General features: G+C 39.7%; 1 protein-coding gene across 1 annotated transcript in view; it reads right to left on the bottom strand.

Moving 5' to 3' along the window:
- Positions 1 to 4,660: 4,660 nt before the first annotated feature.
- The window catches only part of Nox3 (NADPH oxidase 3), a 64,873-nt gene continuing 52,870 nt past the window's right edge, over positions 4,661 to 16,663 (bottom strand). Inside the window, exon 13 of the mRNA XM_032896350.1 lies at positions 4,661 to 4,787. Within this exon, the coding sequence (XP_032752241.1) occupies positions 4,661 to 4,787 (127 nt within the window). The remainder of the gene's footprint in view (positions 4,788 to 16,663) is intronic.

Here is a 16,663-nt window from a genome sequence, read left to right as displayed (position 1 = left end):
AGATAAATGGATAGATGATAAATAGGTAGATAGATGGATAGATTTGATAGATAATAAAGATAGATACATAAGATAAATAAATAGAGATAGATGATAAATAGAAGGATAGGTTTGATAGATTTGATAGATTAATAGATGATGGATAGATTTGATAGATTGATAGATGATAGTGATAAATAGATATGATAAATGAATAGATAGATAGAGATAGTTGGAGAGATAGATAAGTCATTTTACATAGTTTTAGATATGGTGAGTGTAGGAAAATAACCCACAGTTTATTTACAATATGGAAGAATTAATTAAGCATCTGTAACATGACCGGGTAGAAACTGTGACCAAAGTAATCTGTCACCATCCATGCTTTGCAGAATGTAATGAGAGTGCCACCTGAATAAGGGAGAGAAACATTTAGAAAGAAACAAAGTGAACACATCAGAACAAGCGCAAATTTGATGTTGAGGCCCAAGGCTGAAGGCAACATTGTTACACAACTGACTTTGACATCTGCAAACTGTACAGAGTAGACATTATTGAAAATCAGTTATAACTCCAAATCTGAAATTCTCAAATGTAAGAAACTAAAAACAGAGATTGTGTTTGTTTGTTTTAATTTTGTGGCAAAATGTGTCCTGAACGGGGGGAGGGGGAGTGTAATTTATAATTTGTGTTTATTCAAGTTAATTTAAATCTTAAGATTTATAGTTTTCATTGGGAAAAAAACACCTTTGAATACTGCCCAGGCAATATTAGTACATCATGTATTTACTTTTTCTTTTTTAAAAATAGGAATTAGCTTGAATTCCAATAGGAATAATTTGGAAAATGCAGAGAGTGATGTATATAAAAGATACAAAGAGATTTTAACCATTAGAATAATTAGGATGGGAAAGGGTCCATTATTAAAACAATTGATGCCTCTAAAAGGAGGAAACAAAGGACATAGAAATGTATTCAAGCATCTAATATAAGAAAACCCCCAAGGCTTACTATAGCAAAAGCTTATGTGAAATGTTTGTTAAAATGTTCTGAGTCAAAGATAAAAGAAGAACTATTTAACCATACAGACCAAAATTAAAAAGAGTGACTTATAAAGTAGAAAGGAGTTTGCTCTATATTTCATCATAGTGATATAGATGTCAGAGGATGCCAGAGTGATGTCTACAGAGACCTGAAGGGGACAGAATATCGTTCAAGAACAGTAGAGCCCGAGAAGATCAGCTGAGAGGAAATGGAACAGATAGCCTTAGATTAAAGCAGAAAACACAACTCACTTGAAATCTTCTTCACACGTCTTTTTTTTTTTTTTTAAGATTTATTTATTTATTTATTTATTTATTTATTTATTTATTTATTTATTTTATATGAACACACTGTCGCTGTCTTCAGATGCACCAGAAGAGGGCATCAGATCCCATTACAGATGGTTGTGAGTCACCATGTGGTTGCTGGGAATTGAACTCAGGACCTCTGGAAGAGCAGTCAGTGCTCTTAACGGCTGAGCCATCTCTCCAGCCCCCTTCACACGTCTTGATCATCCCGAAATTAGTTAACAGCTTAGGTTCAACCCAAACTCGAGAAGTCACTGTTGCTGAAAGGAATGGTGTGCACAGCAGGCCATAAAAAATTACTTCATCTGTTTACTTACAAAATTTAACGAAGAACTTTACACAGGAGTTCCTGCTAAACAATGTAAAAACCACAGGAGGCTGGATTCCAGTGTCGTCCTACCTTGCATGTTGACTTGTAGTATTTCAGTTTTACATTCTAAAATTATTCTTTCAGGAGCTGGGGAGATGGTTCAGTCAGTAAAATGCTTGCTCTGAGTTGGGTGAACTGCACCCCTATGAAAAGGCTGAGGCGTGTGATTGTAACAGGAGGGAGGGAGGGACAATGGGATCCCCAAAGCTAGATGGGGAGCCAACCTATACAAATTGCCAGTTTTAGGCTCAGGAAGACATTTTTTTTCTCAAGACAACAACAACAACAAAACAAAACAAAACAAAAGACCCCAAAACCGACCAATCAAATGAACAAACAAAAAACGTTGTGCTGAGCCTTCATGCATCTCTATTTCTGCCCTACCCTGACAGAATTTCACAACTAATCTTTTATGTCCTTTGCAGTTGGTATTTAGAGATTCTGACAAAACATTTTTTTTTAGTTTGTTCTTGGTCATTGTTGCTCATCATGTCTTGAACTGAACTCCTCCCTCCCCGAGTAAGGAAAGCTTTTGGCTGCTACTCCAGAGGCCAAGGATGTGTCTCGTGGCTCTGCTTGGAAAGCCTGTATTTTGCCTTCATCTGGTAAAGTTAATTTAAGGGGCCCAAAGCACTCCACTGGTAGCTGTGGTCCCTTAGTACTTTTAGGACAGAATTTTCTTATCGTGGGGTCTCCAGGGAGGCTGATGAGAAGTCTGTGGCCACACTTGCTGTTGTTACTTACAGCTAATGCAGGCTTCCTCTTTGCTTGCTTTAGAGGATCCCCTTTCAAGATGGTTTCTTCCAAACATAGGAAGTTTCCCCATTTCTTACTTCTGTCTTCTGTTCTTCCTTCTATTCCCCTCCCCTTCCCCTCCCCCCTCCTTTCTCCTCCCCTCCCTCCCTCTCCCTCTCCTTCCTCTATCTCATCCCTTTCCTCTTTCTTTCCTTTTCCTTTACTGTTTCCATCTCTTTATTCCCCTCATTAGTTTTTTCTTCTTCCTAAAATCAAGAAAAATTTTAATTTAATTGGAGTTTCACTTAGCAGAGAAATTAATTCAGAACAAATTGACTATCTTCAGTGTTTAACATTCAAATTCAGTTAATACTACTTGTGCCCATTTTCAAGTGTCTTCCTGTTTATGTTTATGATGTATTAAATTACCTTGAATAATTTTTGTCGAATGATTCTCTTTTGAATAAATTATTTCCATTTAATTTGGTTATTTTAACATTATGGAACTCAGATTTTTATATTTTCCTCATTTGGAGAAAATTTTATATATATATATATATGATATACATACATATATATGTAAATGTTGCACAGTATCTCCAGAAATAAAAAGAAATTGTAGTTTTGGTACTCTACCAGAAAAAGTTTTATTTTATTAGACAAAATTGCATGATCAAATAATACATTTTATTTTCAAATAGTCGAAGAAAGAAAAGTAGTAACTGAATAGGACTGAAAGGGAAAAAGTTAATGTATTTAATTTTCTGGCTAAAGATTAGATTTGGCTATAGAAACTGCTATCAATAATGATTGAATTAAGTTTAGATGGGAAAATAATTGTATAGTATGCCTGGATGTTTTCCAATTGGAGTTTGAATGACTATATCTATGAATTTATTCTATGTACTTATTCTATGTATGTATGTATGTATGTATGTATGTATGTATGTATACAGAGGCAGTAGAAATCATGTATGAGATATCATTGAATATAGTCAACTATCCCCTGTAGACTTTAAGAGTAAAATTCTTACTTGAAATTAAGAAATGATCTAATGATAATAGAAAGTAAACAATCAATTTGTATTTTAGAAACACATGGAAGACCCTGATTTATAAAATCAAAACCTGTCAGATCAATTTACTTCTTTTATGATAGTCTTCAATGATAAGTATTTGTAAAGCCCAATTTATCTTAATTTCAGCAAATGCTTTTGTTTTATTGTACATGACGTATCATCTAGAAACTACTAAAGTATGATGTGGTACAGTTCCCAATGGCTAGTCATTGAGCCTTTTCAGCTGGACACTGACAGTAACAGGCATAGGAGTGCCAGAGGAGTCCTCTGAAGTTCATAATTTAATATGAAGCCTAAATAAAAGATTTGATAGACCACTAATGAAGTTCTGTCGACATTACTGAAGAACCCACTTGTTGCTATATGTGGCTAAATAATTTTCACATCACTCTTGATATATGTGATACAATGGTTATAAAATATTCATGCTGGTGGAAAGAAGTATAACCAGCAACAGGGCATGGAAAGACTAAATCGATGGAAATTTCCAAAATCATTTCCAGATGTTTTTAGGGGCAGATGTTGGATTGGGCTAAAACTATTTGTGAAAAGAGAGGGAAAAGGGAATCGGGAGTGAATGAATGTGGGAAGGAACAAAGGAAAAAAGGAAGGAGGAAGGAAGAAGGAAGGAAGGAAGAAGAGAAGGAAGGTAAACATAGAATTTAGTTTTTATGTATATGTTATACAAGGCAGAAAATGTCAGTGTTCTAAAAGCATGCTTAAACATGTTCTAAACATGCTTTGATTTACATTGTGTACATATCACTGGCCCCATTTAGCTTATGGCCTAAGTTTATAATCTCATGATTTCTACATTTTAGTTAAGTGCCCAACCTTGGCTTTTACATTTTTAAGTTGTCAAAAAATATAAATTCTGTGACATAAAAGATTATATGAGATTCACCTTCAGTGCCCATAAGTAAATTCATATGACAGCAGAACTCAGTTAGCCCATTCCGATGTGCTCTCATTCGGGGCTACTTAAGCACTTTGGAACCACAGTGTGGAGAAGATGAGGCTACAATTATCCTCTACATAGAGTCTAAAATGCTGCCTATTTGGCCCTTTGTGGAAAAAAAAAGTCCTTACCCTTGACCTATCTGATTTTAGCCTCTTTGACAGTGCATTAAATGTACCTCCAACATCTAGAAGTTTTCCTTGTTGTAATAGAAATGAACGCCCCTAGGATCTGAGGATGAGTACAAACGGCACATCTTTTGAAGAGTCCTTGACATGGCTTTGGGTCCACAGAAGAACACGCCAATGCTGCTGCTGCACGTGGGGTAAGAAAAGGAGAGAGTGTTACTTGGGCAAGGCCAGCAGGAAGCCATGACAGGCCTAGGAGGTTAGGAAGCAGACACTGTGGCCAGGCTATTAATTTATTTTCTTATCTGTCTGTTTCTTTTGCAAGAGTCCTTCCTGCCTGCAGTCCATTGCTCTAGCCAAGATTCCCAGAGCCCTGTGGTTCCCAGAAACACAGGAACCAGGGACACAAGAACATAGATGCTGGAGGGGTTTTGATAATAGCTCGGGGGGGGTTGGGATACAGTGTGGTTTTGGTCAGGTAAAGTTGGTCAACATCTTTCTGGATCTGTGGTTAGAGTGTAAGTCAGGACTTCTGACTCATCATCTTCATCCCAGCACCAAGGATAGTGTCTCGCTTAAGTAGACAAAGATCACACGTTTGCTGAAGGGATGAGTAGATGGTCATGTTGATCATTGCTGCATGATTTTGGGCAGGGCTGGAGGTCTTACATATGTAATCTGACAATCACACTGTGTATTTTATTGAAAGCAAAATAAGACAATATATTCAAAAGTTATTATGAAAGGGTTGGTTATGACTAATACCTTGTTCAATCTTGCCATTTTTATAGATAATAAGGTGTATATTAAAGTAATAAGAACTCAATTTATTTCTCCTACTGGAATTCAATCTGCAAAGGATGCTTAAAGGAAGTGATTGAAGAGACAAGTGTTGTTGAAAACCCGGTCTTCCAAACAGTGTGGCCCTTGATCTTTGTACTTCCAAAAATAGTGTGGAAGATGCAGCTTTGCTTCGCATCGCAAGAGCACCCCAGACTCCTGTGTAAGCAGAGCACTGGTCCAGGGGCTCAGGGCATGCCAGCCCCTATTGAAAGGTACAGAGGGTGAAGCTTTCCCCCCGACTGTCTAAGTCATTGCGCACTGTGATGTTTTCTTGTCCTAATATCCAGCATCTAAAAAGTACTTACTCTAGCCCAGACCGAAAGTACCCCCATTACTGTGTATAAAACCATTAGGCAGCTTGTTATAATTGAGATTCTTTGGCTGGGATCCATGGAGAACGTTTGGTTAGAAGCCAGGTAATATTGAGGCAGATGGGCCTATGAGCCATACTGCCTCAGAGAAATTCTTCAGATCCAGGGCCAGCCGGCTCTACTGCCTCTCTTCCATCCACCTGGCTTCTGGTAGAAAGTGCTTGTATAGCCTTGCTCCGAGCTCACACAGTAGAGTGGTTCTCTGCCATATATCAGAGTCCTATTTTAACAATGTGTTCTGGGACCATGATGCCCATCGTAGAAGTTGATGGTTTAACCACATTTTAAACTACCTTCCAAAGAATCCACCAAATGGCTTCATCAACAAATGAGAACAGATTTGAAATGTCTAAGTGTCACTTTCAAAGATATCCAGATATTTGTGAAAGTATCTTTTTTTTCCCCAAAAAATGCTTTATACTATGTAATTTGACTTGAGGTAATTTTTAGGTGTTTATGGGACTAGGAGACAAATGGCTAAGGAGGCTGATGTCTCTGCCATTTGGCTGCCATGAGCTTGGGCACATTAACTACTCTTCTCAAAGTCCTATTGCTTCACGTACAGATAATCAGGAGGATCTTTCCTTTCAAGGTCTCCTTCCTCTGTGCTCCCAGCTTCTCTCTGAGGATGGAGAAAAGCAGGGTCAGCCCTGCTGTGGCCATTTGTTTACTCCACAGTGCTCTCTGTAGCTGTTAGCTCTCGAATATCCATATCGCACATGTCCACAGGGCTTCACCTGCTCCTCGGGGCTGAATAGAGGATGGGAAGTGGGGTGTGGACACAGAGGACAAAACATCTGAGGGGAAGAGGTCAGGTGGAGGCCCTTCTTGATAAGGAGTCACATCTTTGCTGTGGGTAAGCTGCCCAGAGGTATCCTTGCACTTGGTTTCAAAGGTGCTCTTATGGTTGGCGATATTTTCCTATTAGTGTGAATGTCAGCAAAGAGGTTGCCACTGGTCTGTTCCCACAGATTGGAACTGACCTTTCATTTATAGTTAGAGTCACTGTTTGAGAAGCCGATGGCGTTCTTTGATGCCCTGCCTTTTAGAGCCCCTTTCAAAGTATTGAGATTGTGAGCCATCAGGTGAGCCACTGGTATTTTCAGTGGTGCTCAGCTCCCCTACTCTGCTGAGACTGTGGCTGTTACACTGTCTGGTGAAGTCCAGACTGTTCCATGCTCAGGGCCCATGGTTGCTTGGTTATGCGGTCAACAAAAAGTCTCAGGAAGGCCATTTCTTATCTGCCCTCAGCTGTGACCCAGCAGTCAGCCCTTAATCTGTCTCTCTTCTCATCACTGCCCCCAAGTAAGGCTGCTCACCTTCTTTACCAGCCTTGGCATTTATGGCACCAATATAGGGTTTCCCGGCCATGAATGCATCCCATAAACTATGGAGCTGAGAGAATCTGCACAAAATGGTTAAGGCACAGATGTGGCAGGTTTTTTTCCCCTTCCTTTTTCCTTTATGAGACAATGGGCAAGTACAGCAGAGACCTAATGGGATTGCTAAAGAAAAAAAAATTCTTCTATAAAAATTTAATTATCCACAATTGCTTAGAGTTAAAAAAGAAGATTCTGTGCAAAAGAAGTATAAAAGCACGAGACACCATTTATCCTCCAGTTTACAGCCTGAAAGCTGCAGAGCTTGCACCCGGGTGCTGAGCTGGACCAAAATAACAGTAATGGCGTTGACCAGTCTGAGTGGCTGACTTTGGTGAGAAAAGGGCAGATTTCACAGAAGGTGAAAGAAATGGTTAAAAACATCCACAGAATTATTCCGAGCTCTCATAAACAGGAGACTTCTTTCTCTACCCACCCCTCGTGTTTGTTAAATAACCGCTGCGCTCTTCTCTGTGGGATTTATTTATTTATTTTTGTCTCAAAACGGTTGAGCAACACCATGCGTGAAAAGCATCCAAAATATCACCCGCCAGGAGATTTCAGCCGAGCAGTTAGATAGGCATGGGGCTATGCCTGGGAGGAATCTCACCACCCTCACCCCCAGATTCCCAGACAGATAGATAGGTGTGTGGATATGCCTGGGGGTAATCTCACCACCCCCTCGACTCACCAATTCCGCTGGCACGAGCCCTTTTCTCTTTAAATTGTACGTTTGTTTTTATGTGTTGGCTTTTATGCTTGGTAAGTTATAACCCTGTTGGGGCAGACCCTAAACCCTGTTAAAAAAATCAAATTACTTTATACCCTGAGTGTGTTCTGCAAATAAAATTGATAAACAGAAGCTTCCTGCGGATTTATGAAGGCTCAGGACGACGGCACCGAGAGCTACAAACTCGGTTTCAGACAGTGGACACACAAGTTCTGGTTAATCTTCCCAGTGAATGTTTTTCATTAGAAAAGCCTCCCAGTGATTGATCACATAATTACACTTTATACAACACCATCTTTTTCATAACTACAGATGATACTTGCGCTGGCCAGCTCTCTCCCTTTCTAACCCATATCGTAGTCAATGCCCAGCAGCCGGGTGTACTTAGTTTCTCAAGAGTGTATGGTGGTCAATCTTGACTGTCAACATGATTTAGAATCCCCTAGGAGATACACCTTAGGGGGCAGTCCGAAGGTATTTTCAGAGAAAATTAACTGAGGAGGAGGGAAGACTGACAACAAGGGCTGGGGTCTCAGACTGAACACAAAGGAGAAAACTGGTTGAGCAGAGGGATCCATTACAGCTTTCTGCTTCCTGACTGCGCATGCATCGTGAGCAAGCACTTCCTGTTCCTGCAGCTATGATGAACTGCTTCCGCAAACCATGGACCCAGAAAAACTTTTTCTCTCAGAGCTGCTTCTTGTCAGGTATTTTGGCATGGCAGCAAGACAAGTAACTAATGCAGTGTTCTCCTCACTGAGTTGTTTATCCCCGGCTGCAGATGTTACTAACAAAACTTATGTGTACCTCTTCTTTGCCCACTTTCCAATAAACTCTAAGACTGTCACTGTACACTCAGGATTCTCATCTGTTTCCTCTATGTCATCATCCTTTCACTTGTTCATGCTGAACAGTAGATATGAGTGAATTAAGCTGTTGCCCTTATGGAGTGGGGGTGGGAAGGAAGTTGAGAAGGAAGAGGAAGAGGAGGAAGAAGAGGAGGAGGAAGAGGAGGAGGAGGAGGAGGAGGAGGAGGAGGAGGAGGAGGAGGAGGAGGAGGAGGAGGAGGAGGACTAGTAGATTCATAGTACTGGATCCCAGAAAATGGTGGAACGATTTTTCTCCATCCTATATTTTTCCCTTACCCTCGTTCTACCTCGGTCTAAGACATGTAAGCATATAAACAACCAAAAGATTTTTCTACAACTCTTAATTTACTGGAACAATGCCATCAAAGTAAGTTAACAGAGTAATAACTCTACCCACTATTTACTTACGTTCTTAGTCCCCCAACGACAAACAAAGCTAGTAATTTTTATGGAATTTTTACTCTGTTATAACCAGAGCTGGATGCTCTCTGGTGGAAAAGGTACCATTTAGCTATGGGGACAATATTTCCACCATCCATTATGGTGGCTTTACTTTTCTTATAAAGCTATAATTTATCACGTGCTGGATTTACATTTAAATCTATTTCTTTGAGTGTCTCGAACATTTTAGTCATATAATGAATGTTTAGGATACCCTGTTAGATAAAGGACCTGGTATGCTATAATCAGAATGCTAATTTCCTAAAAATATCTCTTAACAACAGTTTTGCACATATGCATGTACAAATGAGAACTGAAGGGTGTGCACACAAGCAAATGTAACTCCAGATGGACACATTTACTCAATTTAGTAAAAAGGTATTTTTTAAACAGTTTTGAAAACAATGGGGGTCTAAAATACATTCATGTCATATGGATCAGAAGCACCCCCACTTGTGTAGTAAGTTGACACCGTCTCCATGTCTGCGTTGGATGACTCTGTCCTGACGAACACTGACATCCCTGTCTCTTCTTTCCCCTCTTTATTAGAGAAGTTATTGAAGTTATGAAAACTGGGAAAAATCTCCAAAGTTTTTATGCTAATTAATTGCATAAAGTTCACACCTAAAAGGCACAGCGAAGATATCAGCAGGTAGGTCAAAAGCAGAAAACTATACATATTTTCCGAAGTGTAAGATCAAAGACCGAAGCCCTACAGACAAACCTCTTAGTCAATTAACAACAGCTAAGCCACAGGTCCACAGGGGTGAGTGGATGCACAATGTGTGTTTGCAAAAAAAAAAAAATAGCTAGATATGACAAAGCTATATTTATTTTCACTCCGCCTGTCTTCTCGAAAATGATTTTCTGACTCTGAACACTTGTCTAAAGGTTGGCAGCATATTGAGAATGCTTACAGAAAATGAAACAGGGCTTCCATTTTTGTACAAGACACATTTCTATAGATCCATAAGTCCTAGGTGTCAGTGCATGCGCTAATTAGCCCATTGTACTTTAATGGGGGTAGCTCACATTGTATGCTTGGAATACTTTCCTGGGCTTATATAACTGAAGTAATTGGCAATTGTCACATGCATGAGAGTTTGGGCAGAGCAAGAAATGACCTCTTTAAATGTATACTCATTTGCTCTTTGTTGATTGTCTTTTAGCACTATACTCATGTTTTTGTAAATCAGCTGGTATAATTACTGAAATTAATTACAGATAAGAACAGCAGAACATACTTTCCTGTTTTCTGCTTCCAGTCTTTGATCTATTTTAAAATCATCTCTCCTGTTTCTCATTTGTATTCATTTTGATGCCATCAATTTGTTTCTCTATTACTGTTATTTTTGCAATTTTCTGGTTCCTTCAGAACTTGCTCAATCCGCTTTGATCTGCTTCCCTTCAAGCTTTATTTTTGGTGGTGTTTTTCATGTTCTATAAAAAAAAAAGGTTTTTTGCGCTCCTTTCTCCTCCGTTCTTTTGATTCAACTCTTTCTTAGGACAGGAACAAACTAGCTTTGAGTGAACAGGTAAATGTGATTACAGGAGTTAGTGCTAAGAATGCCTAGCTTTGTGCCAGTGGTGCAGAGCCTACTTCAAAGGCCTTGGGGAACAAAGGATCTTTTCTGAGGCTACTAACAAATCCAGCAATTCTTCCTGACTCACCTTTGCCAAGAGATACCAGCTAATGGCAGGAGAAGCTGTCCTTGTGAGGGTAGCCAAGTGGGCTTGGGAACAAACATCTTCATGACATAATAAGGGGAGAACATACTGTTTATCTGTCTAATAACCATCTTGAAGAAAATTAATGTAACTTTGTCCTTTGTGCGGAACAGTGATTGGATTGCGTTTCATTTCTATCTGGACAAAGGCCAGCATATTGCAATACTTCTCAATATTAGATTTTCTTGTTTAAAAATTAGATTTTATTGGCATTCTCCTTCTGTAATTTCTTCATTAAAAGCTTCATTAAGCATAAATCTCCTTTTACAAAGAAGAAAAACAAAAAAATTATTTTACGGAGGTCATTTTAAAAGTCTTCTTGAAGGGCGGTGCTAAGCTCGATGCTGGAGATTTGCCGGGTCCCAGGGACCTGGCATTCCAGAGATGAAATAATGATTGATTTTGCATGGATTTATCTAATATTAATTATATTGATGCTTGAAGCAATTTAATAAGCCAGTGTGTTCCGGAGTCTCAGGCTTTTTACAAATCTGATATTAATTTTTTTTCAGGTAGAAAGTAGTCGGTAGTGTCTTGGTTGGAAATGACTTAACCCCAGGAGTCGTTTTTTCCCCTGGACAACATGAAATCATACATGAGAGAAAGAGAGTTTGCACAGCTACCATGCTGAAAAACAGAGCTAGCCATTTCATGCAATCGTGTGCTCTGATGGCGGGTTCTGGTATGGGGTGAACGTGCTTTCTAGCTTAGATAGAACTGTCCTTGACTTCCCACTCACTCCCTACATGGAGCAGGCTCGCCTGCCTGAAATGGCATTTTTCTGAGCTGGGCTTACACAAGGCTGGTCTTGCTTTTGACTTCTTAACACCCTGTGCTTCTGGCTCACGCCCTCCAAGGGAAGAAAGATGACTAAGTGATCTGATTTGAAAGGCCTTCTGCATTGGGCTGTCAACTTTATATTATGAAAAAGGTGAACACAAGGCAGTGTCAATGCAGGGAGATCACTCTGAAGGCTGGAGCTGTCCACATGAATTTAAAGATGGAAGTTTCAGAAGCCTGCAGTTTGAGGCTGGGCTAAGGCGATATCTCACAGAGGAGATGCTTGCCTTGAAGAGATGGAGATCTAAGCTTGCTCCTCAGAGCCCGTACAATCAAAGTCAGACTTGGTGATATGTGCTTGTTATCCCAGTTGCCAGGGAAGTAAAGACGGGTGAAGTTTTGAGGTCCCTTAGGCAGCCATCCCAACTCACTTGGAAAATGGGGTTCTGGGCTAGTAAGGAGAAACCCTGTCTGAAAAAACTAGGGGTGTATGATGCCTAAGGAATGACATGAATGGCTGTCTTCCAGCTGCCACACGCATGTGTACATGCCATTCTCCTGCATCTCTGTCACACTCAGGGAGCCAGGAAGTGGGAAATCCATTTCGTCATCAGTGAAAACAAGAGGTATAAATTTGTTCAAAACTATATTTTTCTCCCCAAAGAGAAAATAGGAACAAACCCACTTAAGGTTTTACATATGAGCATATAGCATGAAATTACTCTATTTGCTCTGGAGAAGAACGAGGAAGGTGCAAGGTGAGGAGAACTTCTCCCAGGGCTTAGAGAGGCTTAAGAGGTTGAGATTGAGCATCCATTGTTAAGTGGATGCTTAGAAGACTCCTGGGGGGTGGGGTTGGAATGGAGTCACACGTTTGGAGACAAGATGGTGCTCCAGGACTGGATTCAAGGCTGGGCATCCACAAGAGCCAAGGCAAGGAGAGAGCCAGGATTCGGTAGCAAGGAAGAGCTGCCCTTGCCATGGGTGGCAGCTCTGTGAGGTTGCCTAAAGCTGTGTCTGGAGCAGAAGCTTGGCTGTCACCTTGTACAATGGATCCACCTCCTCTTGACTTTTCAGCTAGACGCTAAGCTGTTTTCTGTCTTTCCTCTTAGGATTCTGCCCCTCATAGGCTGATTGAAGTCTCTACTCACTTCTTCCCTCTACTGTATGATCAGGATGCTTGAGACCCTCACGGAACATTCTCAGAATGCAGGGTTTCCCACAGAAGGCTGTCAGAACACAAGCTGTACTCCCAGTTTGCAGGGGTCTGTCTCTCAGCACTTGTGGCAGTGGAAGCCCAGTGACTTCCCATGGACCAAGGATACTGCCATAGGATGCTTATGAACCTTGAATGCTTCTCGACCCCTCCCTCTTCCCTTCCTCACCCAATGTCTGTAAAAAGATCAGGTTCTAAACAGAGACACGGTGAAACTAATAGAGGTCATGAACCAAATGCATTTAACAGATATCTATAGATCAGTTCACACTAAAGCAAAAGAATACACCTTCTTTTCACAACTCATGGTATCTTCTCCAAAATCGACCATATAATTGGTCACAAAACAGCCCTCAACCAATACAAGAAGATTGAAATAATCCCATGCATCCTATCAGACCACCATGGCCTAAAGCTGGTCTTCAAAAGCAACAGAAAACCCACATACATGTGGAAACTGAACAACTGTCTACTCAGTAATAATTTGGTCAAAGATGAAATAGAGAAAGAAATTAAAGACTTCCTGGAATTTAGTGAAAGTGTTGACACATCATACCCAAACTCATAGGACACAATGAAAGCAGTGCTAAGAGGAAAATTCATAGCACTAAGTGCACTGGTAAAGAAACAGGAAAGATGTTACACTAGCAACTTAACAGCACACCTGAGAGCTCTAGAACGAAATAAGCAAGCACACCCAAGAGAAGTAAATGGCAGGAAATAGTCAAACTCAGGACTGAAATCAACCAAATAGAAACAAAGAGAACAAGACAAAGAATCAGTAAAATCAAAAGCTGCTTCTTTGAAAGAATCAACAAGATAGACAAATCCCTAGCCAAACTAACTAAAGGGCCCAGAGGCAGCATCCAAATTAACAAAATCAGAAATGAAGAGAGAGACATAACAACAGAAATGGAGGGAATTCAAAAATTCATCAGATCCTACTACAAAAGCCTATACTCAACAAAACTGGAAAATCTGATGAAATGGATGATTTTCTAGACAGATACCACATACGAAAGTTAAATCAAGAGCAGATAAACTTTCTAAACAGGCCCATATCCCATAAGGAAATTGAATAAGTCATTAAAAACCTCTCAACCTAAAAAGCCCAGGGCCAGATGGATTTGTTCAGAATTCTATCAGACCTTCAAAGAAGACCTGATACCAATATTCCTCAAACTATTCCATAAAATAGAAACAGAAGGAACACTACTGTGATGGTTTGCATATGCTTGGCCCAGGGAGTGGCACTATTAGAAGGTGTGGTCTTGTTGGAGGAAGTGTGTCACTGTGGGGGTGGACTTGGAGACCCTCCTCCTAGCTGCCCGAGGATACTCAGTCTGTTCCTGGCTTCCTTCAGGTCACAATGTAGAACTCAGCTCTTCCTGCACCATGCCTGCCTAGATGCTGCCATGCTTCCACTTTGATGATAATGGTCTGAACCTCTGAACCTGTAAGTCAGTCCCAATTAAATGTTGTCTTTTATAAAACTTGCATTGATCATGGTGTCTGTTCACAGCAATAAAACAACTTAGACAACTACCTAATTCATTCTATGAAGCCACAATTACTCTTATACCTAAACCATACAAACATGCTACCGAAAAAAGAGAACTTCAGACCAATCTCGTTTATGAATATCGATTCAAAAATAGTCAATAAAATTCTCACAAACCAAATCTAAGAACACATCAAAACCACAATTCACCATGATCAAGTAGGCTTTATCCCAGGGATGCAAAGTTGGTTCAACATACAAAAATCCGTTAATGTAATCTACCATATAAACAAACTCAAAGAAAAAAATCACATGATCATCTCCTTATATGCGGAAGAAGCATTTGGCAAAAAACAATAACCCTTCATGTTAAAAGTATTGGAGAGATCGGGAATTCAAAGCTCACACCTAAACATAATAAAAGCAATTTACTGTAAACCAACAGGCAATATCAAATTAAATGGAGAGATACTTGAAGCAATCCCATTAAAATCTAGGACTAGACAAGGATCCCCATCTCCCCATTTTATTCAATGTAGTGCTTGAAGTCCTAGCTACAATAATAAGACAACAAAAGGAGATCGAGGGGATACAAATTAGCAAAGAAGAATTAAAGGTATCACTGTTTTTAGATGATATGATAGTGTACATAAGCAACCCCAAAATTCTATCAGAGAACTTCTCCAGCTGATAAATAACTTCAGCAAAGTGACTGGATATAAAGTTAACTCAAATAAACCAGTAGCCTTCTTTTATACAAATGATAAACAGGCTGGGAAAGAAATGAGGGAAACAATTCACTTCACAATAGTCACAGATGGCATAAACTATCTTGGGGTAACTCTGACTAAACAAGTGAGAGATCTGTATGATAAGAACTTCAAGTCATTCAAGAAAGAAATTGAAGAAGATCTCAGAAAATGGAGAGATCTCCCATGCTCATGGATTGGCAGAATTAACATAGTAAATGCTACAGATGACTACCAAAGACAGTCTACAGATTCAACGCAATCCTCATCAAAATCCCAACACAATTATTCAAAGAAATGGAAAGAGCAACCCTCAAATTCATCTGGAAAGGCAAAACAAACAAACAAACACCAAAAAAAACAAAAACCAAAAAAAAACACCCCAAAACAAAACAAACAAAACAAAAACAAAAACACCCCAGAATAGTGAAAACAATTGTTAACAATAAAAGAAGGGCTGGGAAATCACCATCCCTGACCTCAAGCTCTACTACAGAGCAATAGTGATAAAAACTGCATGGTATTGTTACAGAGACAGACAGGTTGATCAATGGAATAGAATAGAAGACCCAGAAATAAAGTCACACTCTTACACACACTTGATCTTTGACAAAGAAGCCAAAAATATACAATGGAAAAAATACATCTTCAATAAATGGTGCTGGTCTAACTGGATGTCTGTATGTAGAAAAATGAAAATAAACCCAAATTTGTCACCATGCACAAAGCTCAAGTCCAAGTGGATCAAGGATTTCAACATAAAACCAGATACACTGAATCTAATAGAAGAGAAAGTGGGAAAGAGCCTTGAACTCACTAGCACAGGAAGAAATTTCCTAAACAGAACTCCAATGGCTCATGCTTTAAGATCAAGAATTGATAAATAGGACTTCATGAAATTGGAAAGTTTCTGTAAGGCAAAGGACATAGTCAATAAGACAAATCAGCATCCTACAGATTGGGAAAAAATCTTCCCTGACCCCACATCTGATAGAGGGCTAATATCCAAAATATGTGAAGAACTCAAGAAGCTAACCTCCAAACAACCAAACAACCCAATAAAAAATGGGGTCTAGATCTAAACTGAGAATTCACCACAGGGGAATCTTGAATGGCTGAGAAGCACCTAAAGAAACGTTCAAAGTCCTTAGTGATCAGAGAAATGCAAATCGAAACAACCCTGAGATTCCACCTTATACCAGTGAGAATGGCTAAGATCAAAACCTCAGGTGACAACACATGTTGTCAAGGATGTGGAGAAAGAGGAACACTCCTCCATTGCTGGTAGGAATGCAAACTGGTACAACTACTCTGGAAATCAATTTGGAGGTTCCTCTTGGAAATAGACTTATCTGAAGACCCAGAAATGCGACTCTTGGGAATATACTCCAAAGATGCCCCAGCATGCCACAGGGGCCCATGTTCCACTATGTTCATAGCGGCCGTATTTGTGAT

This window comes from Rattus rattus, chromosome 2 (genome assembly GCF_011064425.1).
Source record: "Rattus rattus isolate New Zealand chromosome 2, Rrattus_CSIRO_v1, whole genome shotgun sequence".
NCBI classification, from domain to species: Eukaryota; Metazoa; Chordata; class Mammalia; order Rodentia; family Muridae; genus Rattus; species Rattus rattus.
This window is presented reverse-complemented; position numbering and strand designations above follow the sequence as displayed.